The following is a 20897-nucleotide window of genomic DNA, read 5'->3' as shown; positions in this document are numbered from 1 at the left end:
ATTTTCTTCTCACACACAATTTCACACACAATTATGGGGTAGATGCTATTTTATAGGTGTTTGATGTGGTAAAATGAATGAAAGACTCAGACAAACTTTTTAGGATTTCATAGTGGTGGTAATTCTTTGACTGTATAAAATTAGGCTCCTGGAATGCAATAAATAAAAGAACCAAAGGTATATCAAGGGGAAGAAGAGGAAATGAAATAGGAGAACCAAGAGTCAGGAAAGAAAAGCAGAAGAAGTGGACAGGACATCTCACCAAGAGGGTGAGACAGACAGCAAACATTTCCCACTGCGGCAATCCCATCAGAACTAGAGGGAGATTGATTCAATCATCCAGCAAATACTGACTGAGCATCTACCTCACACCAGTGTCATGTGAAAGGCAGGGGAGACAACGGTGGTCAACGGCAGAAACGACTGCTGTTCACTACTGTAGAGACAGCCCTCAACTGACGAGGACTTTGTCATCACGACCAAAAAGAGCCCTTTGACAGGGCATGGGCTAAGACAGTCTACATGGCTACAGGCATAGAGCTCTCCAGCAGGAAAGTCATAAAGGCAAGTACTCATTTACTGCATTCAACAAATACATAGTGGGGTCCATATGTGTGCTGGGCCCTGGAGATACGGCCTGCCCCATGTCCTGTCCTGTCTGAGATATCAGGGAGACACAGGCAGCAAACAACAAATAAATACATTCATGGTGATGAGTGTTACAGAGAAATAATAAAGCGTGTCAAGGAAGATCCAAAACTCTGCTTTATTATCATTGTTTTGGTGTTGCTACTTTTCTAAGGCTGAATGAATAAGGCCTCTCTGGTCAGGTGACATGGGAAGGCTGATTGGAAGGAAGGGCAAGCAGGGGCCATTTGGATGTTTGGGGGAAGAAGGAATATGTGTCCATGCCCTAAGGTGGAAGTGTGCTTGGAGTTTGTGAGAAGAAGCTGGTGGGCAGCCATAGAAGTGAGAAGGGGGAGAAGGGCTGAGAGAGGAGGAGAGAAGGGGAGGAGTGGGGAGGACAGCAGAGAAGGGCACAGAGGAAGGGAGGAGGGAAGACAGGCAGGGCCCAGGGGGCCTTAAGGCCACTGTAAGCACTAGAGATTTGTCGTTGGTGAGATGGTTGAGCAGAGGTTGGGCATGATTTAACTTAAGCTTTCAGGGAACCAGGCTTCTTAGATGCCAGGTTTAGGGGCATGCCTTTTCTGGAGGAGGATCCAGGGCCACTGGATAAAAGTTGGACTTGTGGGCCAACAGAGAGCTCTTTAAAGGGAGAAAGAAGGGAAACGTCACCTTTCCTCTCTGTAAATCAGGAACCTGAGAAGACAGGATTAAGGTTACCAGGGATAGGAAGAAGAAGGGGAACGCATTTGACCTTTGCTGGGATCTACATGGAGATCCATGTTGGGGGAGGCAGAGTGCCCCGTTCTGTCTCCTTTGTAAGCTGGGGCAGTCACACAGCTCTGTTGTGACCTGTGTGATGGAAGTGGAAGTCTACTTCTGGGAACACTCAGGTTTTTCTGATTAAAAAAAGACAGCTGCATGGTCTTCTTCCCAGAATACAGATAAAATGGCAGGGGAGGGGCGTTGGAGGGGAGCAGCTGTCTTCCTCTGAGGATGAGGATGGGAGAAACAAGCTCTAGACTGAAGAATGAACAGAAGGACACTCTGTTCTTCATGGCAGAGGGGAGCTGTATGACCAGCCTTGGACTGCTTCCTATTGGGCTTCTGGTTAAATAAGAGAAATGGAACCCTAAAAAGCTATTAAGACCAACCTGGAAAGGCTATATGTAATATACTGTACAATTCCAACTCTGTGACATTCTAGAAGAGGCAAAAACTATGGAGACAGTGAAAAGACCAGTGGTTGACAGGGGTGTGTGTGAGTGCACATGAGAAGCATGAACAGGCAAAGCACAGAGGGCTTTTAGGGCAAGAAAATACTGTTTGATATTATAATGATGGATATATGTCATTGTACATTTGCCTAAACCCATACAATATACAGCACCAAGAGGGAACCCCAAGGTGAACTATGGACTTTGGGTGGTTATGATGTCAGTGTAGGTTCATCCTTGGTAACAAATGTACCATTCTAGTAAGTGGCGTTGATAATGAGGGAGGATATTCCTGTGTAGGAGTAAGTGGTATATGGGAAATCTCTTACCTTCCTCTCAATTATGTTGTAAACTGAAAACTTCTCCAAAAAAAATAAAGTCTTAGAGAAACCTCTTACATTAAGCCATGGCAGTTAGATTCTATTACATGACACTGAACATAATTTTAACTGGAAAATCACTGCCAACACTCACTGAGCACTAATTTAATGATTGGGGGGTACTATTGTAATGAATGCTCACCATAAGCTTTTATTAGTGAAGCTATCATTCCCTTTTACAGGAGAAGAAACCAAGGTCCTAAATGGCGGAGCAATGCTAATCATACACATATGCTGGTGATGCTATCATTATCCCATTTTAAAAGTGGGAAAACTGAGGTCCAGTGAGCTTGAGAAGCTTGCTCAGGGTCTCAGAGCAAGAGGCTGAGCCAGGATTTGAACCCAGGCAGTCTGACTCTTGGACCACAGGCTGACGTCGCTGCTACATAGCCAAACTCTAATGGCATTCCACATACCTTGTCCCCACATCAGGCTCCCCATTCCATCACCCAGTCATTGGGCTCTCGTGCAGTTGCAGAGTTAGTTACGGGGTCCCTTTTCCTGTGTAGGGTGGTACCCATGTCATCCTGGACAGAGATGTCAACAGTAATTCATGCATTGAGAAGCAGCTGAGTTAGGAGAGCAAGGTGCACTGAGGGCCCCCAAGAGTGGCTGGCACTCAAGGCGTGGGGCTATGATGGGAGGATTCAAGGCCAAGAGTGGCCTTGCTGCAAAGGCATGTATGTGGGAAATTCACATCTTATGAACCAAGCGTATAACTGGTCCAGGGATAGGTCAGGGGGCCTGCTGTTTAGGCTGGCATCTACACTATGACAACAGGGAACAGAGTCAGACATGAGCTTACACGAGGCAGCAGAGTAACACAAGAAGCTTAAACACAGACCGTGAGGCAGGCAGATGTAGGTTCAGACTGTGGCTCTGCCATTTGTTGCCTGTATCGCTTGGTGAGGCAAGACGCAGCCTCTTTACACTTTGGTGTCCTTCTCTGAATGAGGGAGTAGGGCTAACGTCAGGGTTACAGGAGATGGATTATGTAGACCACTCCACAGGGTGCCCGTCTCACAGTAAGCACTCTGTAAATATTAGTTAGCGGTATTATCATTTAGACAGATTGATAGGAGAAGCTATCCAATCCCAAAGCGCTACATCCAGCATCCTTATTTTAGGTTCATAAAGATGTGTATCTGGGTAAATATAATGGCTTGTTTCGAGGAAATGTTAAAATCAATATGAGACACTGAATGTATTAGAAAGATCAATTCAGACAGCCATACTGTGACCCCCTGCAATTAATAATGCCAGCTTTCTAGGGCTTTCTTATGAAAGAAACAAATTCCTTATTCCAACCATTTATGTGAGCTATAAGCAGATTCCTTTCTTTCATGAACAATATCCTGTTCATTTTGTGGCCCTTGGAAGGGCACTGCTCCATCTTGTTCTGGACTAAACCTTCATCCAAGGCAGGCTGACTATGGCTTTGTCCCTTCCCCACAGCATGGTCTGTCCAGAGCACACCAATGAACACACAAACTAATCAATGATCAATGAGATGTGTCCCTGAAATAGACTGGGTTCGATTAAAGGTACTTTCAAATTCTTTGGTGTCTTTCCATTGAGAGGAATCTCCTTCTCTCGTTCTAGAGTCTGGGCTGGGCTTTGTGACTGCTTGATTGGTAGCATGCCGAAGTGACATTCGGGGACTTCCCAGGCCAGGTCACTGGAATCCTTGCTGCTTATCCCTGAGCCTCTTGGAAGATTTGTTCTCAGAACCCTGAGCCACTGCGTCCAACCACGTGGAAAGGCCCTGAGAAAACATGGAGAGTCAGAGGGGTCCAGCTGAGCCCAGCCTTCCAGCTGTGCCTTCAAAGGTGCCAGATGTGGGGCGCCTGGGTGGCTCAGTTGGTTAAGCATCTGCCTTCAGCTCAAGTCATGATCCCAGGGCCCTGGGATTGAGCCCCATGTCAGGTTCCCTGCTCATCGGGGAGCCTGCTTCTCCCTCTCCTTCTGCCCCTCCCCCTGCTCATGCTCTCTCTCTCTCACTCTGTCTCTCTCAAATAAATGAATTAAATCTTAAAAAAAAAAAAGTGCCAGATGTGAGTGTGAGGCCCTTTCGGACCTTCTAACCAGCTCATCTACTAGCTGAATAACACCAAATGACCTCCATCGATACCACAGGGAATGGAAGAATCACCCCGCCGATCCCTGCGCAGGTTCCTGATCCAGGAAATCAGGAGCAATAATATGGTGGGGCTTTTAAGCCACCTGCTCCTTGGGTGCTTTGTTACATACACAACAAAAGATATGTAACTGCTGGATCTGTGACTCAGGCTCAGAGGCCAAACCGACCACCAGTTAAGGCAACGGCTCAGTCACTACATCGTGGAAGACAGAAGCCCTTGTTTCAAGAAAATGAGACCAAGGGACAAAGGTCTTTTCGTAAGCCATCGGTCCTAGATGACATTTCCAGATGAAGCTGAAAACTTGCCTTTGCGCACACTGACTCTATGCCCCGTGGGGCCAGTGTCCACCGAGGTGGCCGCCAGGAGCATCGGGGAGCTGCCCTTCAGTGTAACGGGGAAGCTGCCGCAGCGTGCAAGCCATCCACTGGTGATGGAAGCGGCACGCTCTATATTGTTAAAAGGTGACAGTTTGGCACGAGGACGTGTGAATTCAAGTGATTAGATGCAAACTAAAAGAGAGACGACTATTTCTGAGAGCCGTGGGTTAATTTTTTGGCTGTTCCTGGAATGGAAAATGATCGTGAATTTTGGGGGAAAAATACCCGAGCAATCTGTTTTCTTGGCCGCGTGCTACGGAGCAATTTTAAAGCATTGAAGTGCTTTCCATATTTTCTAATCACTCAAGTCCAGAACTGATTACGGCTCTCCGCATCTCTCAGATTCACACCACCAGAGCGCTGCCCGTCTTTCAGGGGGAGGTTTCACCTTGAAAGCAGGCACCGGATTCGGAAGGCACATCTTGCTACAGTGGGAACAAACACTTTAATTGCACACAGCCCCATAAGGGCCAGGTGTTTTGGAAAATCACTGATGGCTCGACTCAGAGACAAACCCAGATTCACTTTTTCTTATCTCACAGAAACAAAGCATAACCTTCCCCACGAAACAGGAAGAATGAAAAGCGCTACCAGAAAGTCAACTCTCCCAAACAAACATGAGAGAAATTTAGACTTTGGGGACTTGTGGGCATGGACACGCACGCATGCATGCATGCACACAGTTGTATATACATGGAATATCTCTGGAATGAGCCCTGATAATTGGTTGCTGTGTGGTTTTCTCTAGGGAGAACTGGGGGACTGGAAAAAATTGGGAGTTTAATGGCAGGGGGAGACTTATTTTTTTATCATAGCCTTTTGAATGTTTTAAATTAAAAAGAATCAGGGGTGCCTGGGGGGCTCAACTGGTTAAGGCCGACTCTTGATTTTGTCTCAGGTCATGATCTCAGGGTTGCGAGATGGAGCTCCGTGTCGGGCTCTGTGCTCAGAAGAGAGTCTGCTTGTCCCACTCCCTCTACTCTTCTCCTGGTTCACACACACACACACACTCTCTCTCTCTCAAATAAATAAATAAATAAATAAAATCTAAAAAAAAAATCACATGATGCATTATTTTTCAAAATAATGAAACAGAATAATTCCAAACCTGTATATGATACTTATGATCTGCTAGGCAGTGTGTTAAATGCTTTATGTATATTCATTCCTTTAATCCTTACAACAACCTTATGAAGTAAGCATCCTGATTTTATAGATGAGGAAACTGAGGTACAGAGAGGTTAGGAAACTTGGCCAAGGTCACACAGCTAGTAAATGCAGAGCTGAGATCTAGACCCAGAGAGTTTGGCTCTGGAATCTGTCCTCTTAATTACTACATAATACTGCCTTGCAAAAAAATAAACATACTCAGTTGCCTGCTCATAATCACATTGGGACAGATAAAATGGTTCTTTTCTTCTTACATGGCCCTTTAGGGTGATGGGGTGGAAAAGATGATGGCTCAAAACAACCCAAGATACAATCCACGTGGCTTTAGAGGGCTTTGAAATTCTGTGAATATCAGGTCAAAAGCTTGACATTGGCCACACTGCTTAATCTTTCTTGAGTTTTAGCAGCTTCTCTGTGCCAGGTACTCTGCTAGAATTTGGGTGAAACTAGTGAATAAAATAGAGTTCCTGCTCTCTGGAGATTTACTGCATCCTCAGGGAGACAGGCAGTAAACAAATAATCACACAAATTACAATGCGAGCAATAAGGACAAATGAAAGGGGGCCTGGAGAGATGAGGATTGGGGCCCTGATTTATACTGGGTGGCCGGGAAATGTCCTGTCGACAGCCGGCTGAAGATTGGGCTGGGGGGGGCACCTGGGTGGCTCAGTAGTTAAGCGTCTGCCTTCAGCTCAGGTCATGATCCCAGGGTCCTGGGATCGAGCCCCGCATCGGGCTCCCTGCTCTGCAGAAAGCCTGCTTCTCCCTCTCACGCTCCCCCTGCTTGTGTTCCCTTTCTCGCTGTGTCTCTCTCTGTCAAATAAATAAAATCTTAAAAAAAAAAAAAAAGAATGGGCAAGGGAAGTGGAAGAGGGCGGAAGAACGAAAAGGATTCTGGGTGGGGGTCATAGCCCATGCAAAGACCATGAGGCAGGAAAGAAGCACCTGTCTGAAGACAGAAAGGCCTCTGTGGCTTAAGCAAAGTGAGTCGAACTGAGTCTGGAGAAAGAGGCAGATGATATACACCATGAGAACTATCTCACAATTTTTCCAAGAGCCATGGGAAGCCACTGTAGGTTATCAGTAGGAGTGACACAATCTGATTTACTTTTGAAGAGGACTACTTGGGGTGCCGTGTGAAAAACACGCAGAGGAGGAGGCAAGGAGGCAGTGAGAAACCAGTTAGGAAGGCCCCACAGGAATCCAGGCAAGTGATGGGGATGGCTCGGAATAAACAGCTGGCCAAGGGAGGAGGTCGGTTTGCGATCTCCTTGGGTGGTATGATATTTTATGCGATTAGAATAATAATGTTGGCTATGAAGAGTAACTATGGAGCGTAAGTTCACAGGTGTGAAAATGCTTTGTCAAACTGTAAAGCACTGGACAAAGGTAACTCTTACTACAAATGAAGAAACCAAGTACTAGAGAGACTCCAAGTTGCCCAAAGTCACACAACTCCTTAGTGGCTGGGAGGAAGTTGGTCTGCCATCCCTTCACTCCTCTTTGGGGTGATGGTGTTGGTGGGGGGACCCAGGGGAATTAGAAGAAGGCTAGTGACCAGGTGTAATTCCCTCGTCTAGTGGGCCTCTGAGTGAAGAGAGTAATGACACTCAGGACGCGCGTGGCTAAAGACTACCTCTAGTAAATAGGACTCACGATCTATGAGGCGGGGTTCCTTGGAGAATATCATGTCAGCTATAGAACTCTCTGGGGTATAAAATGGAGACATTTCATAATCAAAATGTTCTGTAGTGAGAGGTGACCCCATGATCCTCATCTATTATTCTGGGTCAGAGCTGAGTATTTAGTGAGGGAAAACAGGACCTGGGGAGCCGTTCTTGAGGTCCCCAAATGTTCTTTCTTTCTTCTGAATCTCCTGATGACCTGTACCCGTGAAATTATTCAGCAAAGGTTTATATTGGGTAAGAGCTCTGATTTATGTGACATGATTTGACAATCTCATCCCACGTGTCCCAGGCCATGCTCTTCCAATGATCTCTGTTAGCCCCCATGTAACATCAGGCCCAATTACAAGGTCCAGAGATGAAGGGAGAATATACTAGCTTACATTTGCACCCCTTGCTAGCAGCCTAACTCTGATATTTATTTGACACATAAGATATCTACCTACTGGAAAATTAAATTTTTAGGATAATTATGCAAGTTAAGAAACAGGATGAATCTGTGAATCAGTAAAACTTAAAGAACATAACACCGGATTCTTTGTGATGGTTCATAGGATTACCCTAGGAGGTGAACCAGGCCTTTTGAGACTGATCCTAAGCAGTTACCTCCGAGAAGTCTCCTTGGATGCTTAGCTCACCCACCGCCCTCCAACTGCCAAAGAATCAGGACAATATCAATGTTCTACGGTGAACATCATTCCCCAAATTATTCAAGGCCCTAAGTCATGGGGTTCTCTTCTCTCTTTTTTTAAAAATGCACAATTAATCTCCATCTACAACCTCATTTTGGAACTGAGGAGGGAGGATGAAAGAGAGCTGTCACCCCAGCTGGGAGGGAGAGAAACCTTTTTGCCTTCTCTGCCTCATCACCAACTCTTTATGCTGGAAGCATCAAAAGACAGAATCAGTACACAAGACCTCAGGTCCTACTCCTGGCACAACACTCTCCAACTGTGAACTGAGCTGCTGCAGATAAAGCACGTCAAGGGCCCAGGGTTTCCTCTGGCAGATGCTCCCCACGAGGATAGTGGCAGCCTTGTGTGATGGCAGCATCGTAAACATCCTCTATCACCGCCCCCCCCGCCCCCCGGCACAAGCTCCCCAGCTAACGCCTGATATTTACCTTCAGCGAGTGGGTCAAGGGTGTGAATCATGAGCTGGAAGATGCTATTCCTCATGAGACTGTTGTGGAGAGAAGCAGAACTTCCACCTCGCTGGAGACGTGGCTTAGTCTGAGCAGAGAAACCAGACAAAAACGCTGTTAGTTCTCGGAAACCATAGGCAAGTGTATTGCAGATATGCTCTCACTTAGTCTGGTGGTCACTCATTTCTGTCACATGATGACATGCTATTGTAAGAAAGATGTTCAAAGTGCATTTCAAATCCTGCCAAGGAATGGCCTTCTCACATCCTAAATGAATTCATTGCTACCTTTTTTTTTTTTTTGAGCTTACTAAATGCTAGTCAATGTACTACATACTTCACTCCCACTGTTTATCTCAATCTCACAATGAGCCCTCTGAACTAGACGTGGTCATCATTCCCTTTAGACAGATAAGGACACTGTCTCAGAGAAGTGAAATGAGATGAAAAATGGAGGATAGAGAAATGGATCTCAAGTTTGCTTCTCTCAAAGTTTGTTATCTGAACTGGTGGATGGTCTCTAAAATGTTTAGATTGTGCACCCTATCTATAAAAGTTTTGAATATGCATATATGTATCTATCTCTGTCTCTATATCCACACATACCAAAATATGAGCATAGCTATGATAAAACATTTGTGAAAGGAGAAATTATGAAGAATAATATAGAAAGTAAATGATAGAGGTGCTAATATTTTCTCCTTGCTCCCCAAAAGAACAGCTTGTGTATCTCCTGGGGACCTCATCTCTACTCTGGGGACCACAGTTCTAATTCATGAAGCACTATGGTCTATATTAAGAGAGATCTAAAGGGAAAAAACCTCCTATTAAGAATCCACTGAAAAACCTCTTGACTTCCATGCTGGGGGGAGGGGGCTCCTTTTGTATAAACTACTGGTGTGACTGGTGGTAGCCAATGAGGTGAAACTCACAGGTAAGAGAGGAAGAAAGAACTTCTAGGGATAAGTTACCAACAAACTCTTTTTATGGCGATCTTCAAAAGCAAATAAGCTAAAAAAAGACACCCTACACCCTCAGGATTTGATGGATTTTTATCCTGACTAGGAACTGCTTCCTCTCACTTTGGTTGATTTTGTGCTAGTTCTCACAGGGGAAGAGGCTTCAGAAGCAGCCAAGCTTTACAGACAGCCAGATTTAAGAGGGAGCAAGGAAAGGTAATGCGAAGGAATTAATTGCTTATTGAACTTTCGATCCAAAATCTCGACATACAATTTTTCTGGGGCCAGGTAAAAATAAAATATGATTTTCCATGAAGTCTCCCAACTATCTACATTACAGGGCTTTCCAATATATCCAATCACAGTCAAGACCCACAAAGGGGCTTCCCAAGAAGAGTCCCCCAAGAGACTTCACAACCATATATATTTGGCAAGCGCTACATCCTAGACCAACCCACCTTTAGCATTTTAAGATACACATTAGACCACTGAGTGTAACACTAAAGAAATCTGGTTAACTTGGTTAACTTGGACAGTGCCCCAAGGTCTCTTATTTTGTAGAATACTTATTAACAATCGTGGTCCACACATTTGGGGACAAAGGTGAAAGCCATGGTAACTTGAAGTATGGGCAAAATGTCAGTATGAGATACATGGAGAAATCTGAATTTCTTAGTGTGATTTTATTATCATTGATATGCTGTCGGAAATCATACTCCTAACTCTGACCGAAGAAGAATCAGAGGATATTGTGAAACTGATCATGAGTTCCTCAAAGCAAGAGATTGGGTCTGTATCCCTAGCCCAGTACCAGATCTGACATATCTGATGGGCTCTCAATGAATGTCCTGAGTCTTTGCTCTGAGCACTACAGGAGGATGGATGGGGTCATATGTATCTTTATTACTAGTCTCTTCAGTTTTAAATCTGTAACATTTTTAATGCATTGTAGTATTTGATTCAGATGATTAAGTTTCAAAATATTTTAGGGGCAAGTTTAGGAGACTTGACTAGAGTTGAAATGTAATCACTGTTTGATAGCTGAACACAAAAAACTCTGAAGGTCATTTCCTTGCCATCTTGCACATTACAGAATGTGATGTTAACTGGATAGGAACTGGAAAATGTGTTTGTTGTTAATAATTTGTCATAATCACTGTTACTATGCTCATTCTAGGAAACTGGAAGAACTTTGTTGTGGAGATCTTCATTGGCAAAGGATGATATCTATTTGGGTATTCTTTTGGGTATTAGTTATATATTAAACACATACGTCTCATGCAGCATTTCTTTTGATGGAACCAAAAGAAATTTCCAACCAGAAATTAAGGGCATGCAGATACATAAAAAATAGATATCAAGCATTAGATCCCACACTGTCCCCAAATATCAGCTCAACATCCCATGGGATGCAGTTTGGAAATATTTCCTTCTTTCAACTCACATTAAAGTTTATGCCAAATGAAAGAGAGAAGGCAAACTTTTTGAAATCTAGTCCCAGAAATAATTTGAGTATCAGTGAATATCAGAACACAGTTGACACTAATTATAGGACTGAGTATACATATATACCGGTAGATTGAGCCGTTTCAGTATCCCAAGGGGGAGGATGGTTTGTTGAGCACATGAGCCCTCCTCCTCCCACCCCTGTCCCACACTCTCCACAGGCACACGAACAGGTATAGACAGAGCCACTTCTTCCTACCGGTAGAGCCTGCTCATCCTTGTCCCTGGCTGTAGATGACTGCAGAAGAGAAAAAGGCAAAAACAGAAGACAAATAAATAAATAAACAACAAGTCCCATGTCGGTTTTACATTTAATAACAAGCATCAGTATAAGGAAAGATTTGGTTCTTTCTGCTTCTGGGCAGGGAGGAACCAACACAGGGGGCCAACGGTATAGATTACTAACCAATATATAATGGTTTATTTAGGCCCATGGTACATTCTCCTGGACACTCAAAAAGTTGAATGGTCATCCCAAATGCCCAGCAATGGAGGGCAGTTCAATCCACTATGGCCCATCCATGCAGTGGAATCCCATGGGGTCATTAAAATAAACGAGGTAAGTACACATGTACTGACATGCAAAAGTATCTAAGATATACTGTTCAAGTGACAAAAATTAAGGTCCTTCTGAGAAACAAACTGAGGGTTCTAGAGGGGAGGGGGGTGGGAGGATGGGTTAGCCTGGTGATGGGTATTGAGGAGGGCACGTTCTGCATGGAGCACTGGGTGTTATGCACAAACAATGAATCATGGAACACTACATCTAAAACTAATGATGGAATGTATGGGGATTAACATAACAATAAAAAAATTAAAAAAAATTAAGGTCTTATTTGTCATGTCATTTTATAGAAGAAAATAAATGAACAAAGCTTTAGTATATGTAAAGAAAAAATTCTGCAAGAATCAACACCAAACCGTTATTAGTGGTTATTGTTGGGGGCTGGGATTACAAGGAAGTATCATCTTCTAAGTATTTTGGAGGGCGTCCACATTCACCACCCCATAAATAAATAAATAAATAAATAAATAAATAAATAAATAAAGTGAATAAAATAAATCCTGAAGAATGTGGACCCCTGAATTGAAGACTAAGATCATCACATGCAGAATTCAGATAACACACCTTTTCTGCCTCTACCACTTCAAGTTTTCCATTCTAAAAATGGAAATATCTGTCAAGTAGAGAAAGGTTGACTAAAACACCAGGGCACTTGAGGGCCTGGTTATCTGTTAGGAGAGAACACTGAAAAAGGGACACAGGAGTTCTACCAACATGACCCACCCAGCTGGCTTTGCTTTGTCAACTTAATATGCATCCTCCTTCGGCAGAACCAGGGCACCATCCTGTTATCTTTCCAATGATTTGCAGGTACCTTGTGACTTTCCTCATGCTCAGACCACACTGCCTTTGTCACTACCCCTCCACTAAGGGTTCATACAGCAAGAACAAACTGGAACCCTGCTCCCAGCTTGCCTCTGGTCCTCCCCATTAGTGTCTTTGGTGATCAGTGTCTTCAGGAATAATCAATCCCATATGGAGATGAGTACATGGTGCAGAGCTGTTTTAGAACCTTCATGAACCCAGGCTCTCTTTTTCAGTCCTACCACACGTCTTTATATAAGAATGTTGAGTTGCTCCCATATCCCACCTAAAATATACATTTCCGTGTACAGAAATGGAAAGGATTCTTATAATCCTTTTATGATTTTTATTTCAAATTATTGGCTACATGCAATTCATTTAATTATGACTGGCATGCTTGAGATCTTGGAACATGAGAAACTGAATCCATAATTTGTTTTCACATATATTGTAACTTTTAAGAAGACTAAATCTCATACTTAATGAAGTTGATATTAAATATTTGTAGACATTCAGTTAAACATTTAATAATCTTGTGAGTACCTTTTTTAGATTTTAGAGTCAATATCAACATATATTTTTTCTTCTGGTTCCAAACATTTTTATGGGCCCTTGAAGAGCTTGTAAGTCTCAGGCCCAGACAGAAGTGTTCTGCACTGGCTGTAATTTTTTTTTTTTTTAGAGAGGGAGAGAGGTGGGGGAGGGGCAGAGGAGAGAGAGGGAGAGAATCCCAAGCAGGCTTCACGCCCAGCGCAGAGCCCAACAAGGGGCTGGATCTCACGACCTTGAGATTGTGACCTGAGCAGAAATCAAGAGTCAGATGCTTAACCGACTGAGCCACCCACGCACCCCTGCACTGGTGGTAATCTCTAAGCACAGCCCTTGGGCATTCTAAATTCGCCATTCCCCTGATTTGGGGCTCTCTCTCAGAGACTTCCCTAAAAACACGAATAAGAAAATATCGCTGATTCCCTAGTTCCCAGGAACGTGCTTGGAGACTGAAGTGGACCTGAAATTGTTCTTTGATTTCTCTTTTTTGCTCTGAAGGCACTGTATGACCCCACTTCCCTCTGGCAGGTCCTTTCATTTTCTCTTCTTCTACATCAGACAGCTCAACAAATGGTCCCACATTTTACAGAACAATCCCCCAGGGAAGTTATCCAGTGCAGCAAGCTCAGCCTTTGGACATACAACAAGATTAGCTGTCAGAGCACGCCTTTTCAGTTAGCAAATTTACACCTTGTGGCTAAATGGGAGACAAATAATTAGGAGCTGGGATTGATACCCCAATGGCTCTACAGAACATGAAGGTACAGGATGAAAAGGAGGAAAGAACTGAGTGGTCTTTATGAGAGCAAAACGGTAACCAGCCACGAGTTTGGATTTAAAAAAATATATATTTAAAGAAAATATGTGAGGAAGGAAAAAAAATCAAACCTGTCTTTTGGTCTGCAGGGGAGAAAAAAAGATCTGCCCCATTGACTTCCTTTTTCTCTCACAAGCAAGATGGATCCTAAGACACAATAAATGGAAGGAAAAGGCCTTGTGCATAGATTCTACAAAGAAAAAAGTGAGTGCAGAGCAAGGTCTGGACTCCTTTACAAAATCTCCCACTGTTTTATGTCAGCAGAAGTTGACATCATTAGTTTTCTTTCAAGTGTAACTTGCAGACATGAATATGTATCAGATTATAACATGTATATTTCATTATATACATAAATGGCAACTGGGGTCATTAAGATACCCCTCCACTTTCCTTTTACATAGCCCTGTTGCAAACGAAATGAGAAGTGTGCCATATGGTCATAATTGCTCATTTTTGGAGGCTCACCACATCTACTGATAATTCCTCATGCTCATCGGACTCAGCTTCACCTTAACGGATGGGGTGAAGCTGCTTCGCAGTCCTAGTGATGGGATGCTTATTATGTCAGGAATTCAACTTCAAATGGGTATTAATTACACTGGAAGTAACTAGTGAAGATAACAAAGAAAAGATCCAGATGTGTATAGTCGATACTTATAGGCCTGTAGTATTTCTAACCACTGAATTATTTAGCTAACTATCTGGGTTTGGGGTTGGCCTCAGTGTTGTGAATTTATTTTCAGGGCCACTGAACAGGTGGCAAGTTCATTTTCATCCACTGTACACTACAGAGGACAGCTTCTTCAAAAGAAGGCTAATGGGGTTTTAAGGATTAATCCTGGCATTCTTCTTATGCATTTTGTGTTTAAATGCCTTTGATTTTAAACCCCCCCCAAATATCACACATTTGGGCTGTACTAATTTGAAAACCCAATTCCTGGTGGTCAGTTGAAAGGCTGTACCACCTACAGGAAAAATTTGTTAAGCCAACTGGGAACATACATGGAAATTCTTGAGGAATATTTAAAAGAATTCATAAAATGCATCCCCAAGGGTCCCAGGTTGGTGTATCAACACAGACCCTCCTCTTCATTCATGAAAGCAGGACCTCTACAAGGCCAGGCTATAAGGAATACATCTTCTACTTAAAAGAAAATATTGTAATTCAACCTTTTATTTAGCTTAAACTGGCCTCCTCCCTCATCACTGCAAGTAATCGAGAAATTGAGCAACTGGAAGGATGCCATTAATATCTGTTGTTCTCCCTGGTAGAAACCCCAGTTCTATATAGGAATTTTGCTACCTATTTGCTACGTGGTTCGGAAGTGCCCCACACCCATTAAAAAACCCGTAGGCCATTCAGAAAGCATTTTTAACACTATGAACCATTCATAAACCCTTAAATTGTCTCTCTTCCTTTGACCTCAGAAACCACTGGTTGAGCAATGATTTCCGTGACTACAAAGTGATCTGACCTTATACAGAACTTTACCTCACATACAGGCCCCCACTTCCACCTCAGACACATCAACATTAGGCAAATATGACACAGTGTAACTTTATCATGACCACACAGTCCTTGTTTCACTCTGACCAGTAACTGCCCACCCGCAAATCACATAATCGAATGGGTCCCTGGAAGATGTCATGTACCAAAAGACAACTGGACAGTGGCATGGCATCAGAGATAAGCAATTACAACAGTCAAGGAACATCCATCAACTTCTGCCACTATAATCTCTCACTAGATCTGTGAAATGCACCAGAATTTATTTGCCAAGGACTCAGAAGCACTGTACAAAGTCTATAAAAACAAATTTAAAAGTATCATTATTTTGTCAGAAATGTGACCTAAAACATATATGCCAGTGATTAGAAATGTTAATCCAATATTTAACTGACACTATTATGGCGTCCTGGAATTTAGAAAGGTTGGGTGGAGGGGAATGATGGATTTTCGCTTAAGAAATTAACAAGGTTGTATGAAATGATGTCTCCTTTTTCTTTCAATACACTTAGCTGTAGCAAACAATAACTTTCAAAACATCTGTCCTGGAAAGAGATGAATAAACCTCAAAGTCTATGGGAAGACTAGAAGGTACAAAAGCCTCAAGCCTGAAAATCTAAAAGGAAAGAAATCTTACCACTTAATCAGATGCAAAATCATCACTGTCTCCCTCTCTTTTTGGTCTTAGCAGACTCTAAAACATTGAGGGGGGAGGGATTAAATAAATTCCTAAAGAAGTAATACTAAGAGATGTAAGTTCAAATGACTTTTACCACTGGTTGCTGGTTGCTGGGTAATTATCCCACTATCTCTGCCCATTAAGAAAGTGAGAGTCTCAAAGATTAATGAAGGACTGGAGGTGGCAGCCCAGGATGCAGGAATACCCACTTGGCAACCCTGGTTTAAAGAAACACCTTGGGGGGCACCTGGGTGGCTCAGTCGGTTAAGCGTCTGCCTTTGGCTCAGGTCATGATCCCAGGGTTCTAGGATCAAGTCTCGCATCAGGCTCTCTGCTCAGCGGGGAGACTGCTTCTCTCTCTCCCTCTACCTGCCGCTCTGCCTACTTCTGATCTCTCTCTCTCTGTCAAATAAATAAATAAATTAAAAAAAAATAAACACATTGGAAAAAATAAGAAATAAAGAAACACGCTGGAATGGAAAGAAAGGGTGGAAATTAAGTAAAAAGTGTAGCAATGGCTAATTTCTTCTCTCTCTCTATTTTAAAAGATTTATTTATTTATTTTTGAGAGAGAGAGAGATTTGGGGGGATGAGGAGGAGAGAGAGAGAGAGAATCCAAGCAGAGTCAGCACTGAGTGAGGAGCCCCACATGGGGCTCCATCCCACGACCCAGAGATCATGACCTAGGCTGAAACCCAAGAGTTGGACGCTTAACTGACTGTGCCACCCAGGCGCCCCTCTTCTCTCTCTTTTTAAGAAAATAATACTTAAGTTGGTACACAGAAAAACAGTAATCCTCTTTATATAAATGGAGAGAAAGAAGTGGGATGTGCCTCAGCCTGTTTCTGTACTCAGGATACTAAGCTCCTCTGTTAATTCACTTAATTTAGGAATTAACAACCCAACTATCACTGTCATCTGTCATCTCCCCCCCAAAATCCAGATGTTGTTAATATATTTTGTTGTATTGCTTGAGCAATCCTCACAATTGCTAATGAACCGTTTTGATATGCCAATCAAACACAAAGTGCTAGTGGTATTCTGGCTATAGTTACACAAATTTCCTTTGACTAGCAAAGAATCCCAAATGCACTCACATATTAAGTCTGGATTGCCTTGCTTCTTTGAAGGAAAAGTGTCTAAGAGGATGTGAGTTTTAAAGAAAACTCCAACAAATGCTGGTGCTGGACAAACCACAGACCGATTTGCCGCAAATCAAATAGATTCCAGTCATAATGGATAACATTTACTGCAAGTTCACTATGTGCCAAGTGCTTTGTATATAAATAGCTCACTGTACCCTCAAAATAGGTATTATAACCGCTCCTGCCACCTTTAATACATAAGGACCCTGAGGCTGATGGAAGTTGGATAATTTGTTCAAGGCCATGTAGCTAGTCAGTGGCAGAGTTGGGATATGAATTCAGACAGCTGGGCTCCAGAGCCCAAGCATCAGAGAAATGAGGAAGTGGAATTTTCCTTGCAGTGGCCTGTGGGAAGGAGCCTGGAGGCACTAGACTCCAAATACAATAAAAAGTTTGTATACATTAAAAGCTATTTATGAGCTCTAACTTCCAATAGAGGCCAGAAAATGGTATTGCTAAGTGACTGATGTGAACGAAAAATGACAGGTTTTATTTGTGTTTGGTACAAAAAGTGGATGCCTGGGAATGCAGCAAGAATAGAGGTTATTTTCTCTGTCTCTCCCAGCATTATTATTTAGACTCACCTATAATTATCATGAATTTTCATTATTGGTTCTATCTCTTGAAGGTCATGGAGGCACTTTTTATGACCTTCACAATGGCATAAGTTCAAGTAACTCTGCAAATTAGATTATCCATGTATCAGGTTGACCTGTATGAAGGAGTTTATAGCTCAGCAGTAGGTGGGAAAAGTGGGGCCCTCTTGTGGTCCCATTTATCACTGTGGATGTATGATATTAGTCTATATTTAGTTGACTTGGAAGCAAGTTGTGCCCAGTCTTCAATTTATTTCTGTCACTTGAAGGACTACTGCGGTTTCTTTGTTTCAAGGAAAGAACAGCTCAAAAAAAATTTAAATGACATTTTCAGTGTCTGAAGCATCAGTGAGAGACTCTGAATAGGAAGTTTTGAATTAAAAAATTTAGTCATTTAAAAATACTTATTTGATAATATTTACTGGACACTTACTATATGCCAGGCATTCTTCCAGGTTCTAGGGATACATATGTGACCAAAACTGTAAAAAATCTGTGTCCTCGCAGAGCTCACATCCCAGAATATACTATTATTGTAAAATTAACTAGACAGAAAGGATAGTAGTTAGATCACTTAACATTAAGTGTTATATTTAAGGATGTACTTAAGTGAATCAACTGTGGCCTAACCATAACCTTTATAAACAACTTTATGATTAATTTATCAATCACACATTAAACATCCTGGTTTGAAGAGAAGCTGGCAAAGGCTATGAAGAATATAAAGAACATGATTCTGTCTATAGAATTATAAACCCAACATACAGAAAAGGGCGCTAAATATTTAAAGTGCATCTTGAAAGTGATAAAATTGGAAGTGTGATTAATTTTTGGCAATATTATTGGCAATAAACTTTGTAAAAGAACTTTCACATTTTTTAAAAAGGTTTTATTTATTTATTTGAGAGAGAGAGAATGAGAGAGAGCACATGAGAGGGGGGAGGGTCAGAGGGAGAAGCACACTCCCTGCCGAGCAGGGAGCCCAATGTGGGACTTGATCCAGGGACTCCAGGATCATGACCTGAGCCAAAGGCAGTCGCTTAACCAACTGAGCCACCCAGGCGCCCAAGAACTTTCACATTTTTAAGACTAAAAAAAAAGAAACTCTGAACTCCAAGGAGAACAAAAGGCTGTAATTTGAATGTAACTTTATGATTTTGGTATATGTAACTTTTCACTTTTATGATCTCCTAGATACAGTGTAACCTCATTAATATAACATATTGATTCTCCACCACATTTTTTTTATTCTTATGTTAATCCCCATACATTACATCATTAGTTTTAGATGAAGTGTTCCATGATTCATTGTTTGTGCATAACACCCAGTGCTCCATGCAGAATGCGCCCTCCTCAATACCCATCACCAGGCTAACCCATCCTCCCACCCCCCTCCCCTCTAGAACCCTGTTTGTTTTTCAGAGTCCATCGTCTCTCATGGTTCGTCTACCCCTCCGATTTCCCCCGCTTCATTCTTCCCCACCCGCTACCTTCTTCTTCTTTTTTTTTTTCTTAACATATATTGCATTATTTGTTTCAGAGGTACAGATCTGAGATTCAACAGTCTTGAACAATTCACAGCGCTTACCAGAGCACATACCCTCCCCAGTGTCTATCACCCAGGCACCCCATCCCTCCCACCCCCCACCACTCCAGCAACCCTCAGTTTGTTTCCTGAGATTAAGAATTCCTCATATCAGTGAGATCATATGAGACATGTATTTCTCTGATTGACTTATTTTGCTCAGCATAATACCCTCCAGTTCCATCCATGTCGTTGCAAATGGCAAGATCTCATTCCTTTTGATGGCTGCATAATATTCCATTGTATATATATACCACTTCTTCTTTATCCATTCATCTGTCGATGGACATCTTGGCTCTTTCCACAGTTTGGCTATTGTGGACGTTGCTGCTATAAACATCGGGGTGCACGTACCCCTTCGGATCCCTACTTTTGTATCTTTGGGGTAAATACCCAGTAATTCTCCACCACATTTTAACTTGTGATCTAGAAAGTTCACTTTCACCATACCAGCACCTGGCTCCTACGGGACGTGATACAATTTCCATGTGTGCAGAAAATGAGAGATGCCAGATTTGCTGACCTTGGTTTTGGAATTCCCAGGAAGCAAATGTGTATCACGTAAACCCAACTTAAATATTTAATAATACAAATGAAAATGTAATTAAACTTTGGGTAAAACAATAAAGGGCACAAATATGAAGCATACAACATTTCCTGTCAAAAATGTACTGATATTGAGAATTGGTCCCATTTCTTGATCTGCTCTCTTGTTCCCAAGAGAGCCCAGGAGGGAACTAAGATCATTCATGTCACAGAGATGGGACAGTAATGGCATTCATTTGGGACACTGCTTGGCTACATCCATATTTTATTCACACTCACTGTATCTCCCTATTTGCTTCCTAGTTCGTTCTTTTATATTATTTGTCTCATTTCTCTCTTTCCCATTACTGAACACCCTTCTGAGGGCAGAGACCATTTTTCCCCATTTTATATTATTTCATAGTACCTAGTGCAGTGGTGCTAGATGCATATTTAAAAATAAATAAGCCTGGTGATGGGTATTAAAGCGGGCACATTCTGCATGGAGCGCTGGGTGTTATATGCAAACGATGAATCATGGAACACTACATCAAAAACTAATAATGTAATGTATGGTGATTAACATAACATAATAAAATAAAAATAAATAAATAAATAAGTGAAATTAGATATATTTTTTAATGAGCCTATATGCTCAAATATAACAAAGTTGGAGGCAAATGGCTTCTTTTCAGCCCAACATGGAACTATGTCACTGTTCTCTTACCATTTGATACTGCTAATGACCCACTGTTTCTTGATTTATTTTCCTCCCATGTATCTGAGATGTATACACTGACCAGGCCTCTATTTCCTCATTCTTGTGAAAATGTAACAATATAAAACCTCCCTTCTTTGAACTCCTATTTTAAAATTGGCATTTCACACTTATTCCTGATTGCCGGTGTTTGCCATTTTGTTTG

General features: G+C 42.3%; 1 protein-coding gene across 2 annotated transcripts in view; it reads right to left on the bottom strand.

Annotated features, from left to right (window-relative positions):
* The window catches only part of SLC24A2 (solute carrier family 24 member 2), a 244652-nt gene that overhangs the window by 87791 nt on the left and 135964 nt on the right, over positions 1 to 20897 (bottom strand). For both annotated transcript variants that reach the window (XM_034987922.1, XM_034987923.1), the window contains exons 2-3: positions 11402 to 11440; positions 8718 to 8826 (exon numbers count right to left, since the gene is read on the bottom strand). In XM_034987922.1, coding sequence (XP_034843813.1) covers positions 8718 to 8826; positions 11402 to 11440 — 148 coding nt within the window. The remainder of the gene's footprint in view (positions 1 to 8717; positions 8827 to 11401; positions 11441 to 20897) is intronic.

This window comes from Mirounga leonina, unplaced genomic scaffold (genome assembly GCF_011800145.1).
Source record: "Mirounga leonina isolate KUSES-001 unplaced genomic scaffold, KU_Mleo_1.0 Mir_447, whole genome shotgun sequence".
Lineage (NCBI taxonomy): Eukaryota > Metazoa > Chordata > Mammalia > Carnivora > Phocidae > Mirounga > Mirounga leonina.
Note: the sequence above shows the minus strand (reverse complement) of the source record. Positions and strands in the feature narration are given on the sequence as shown.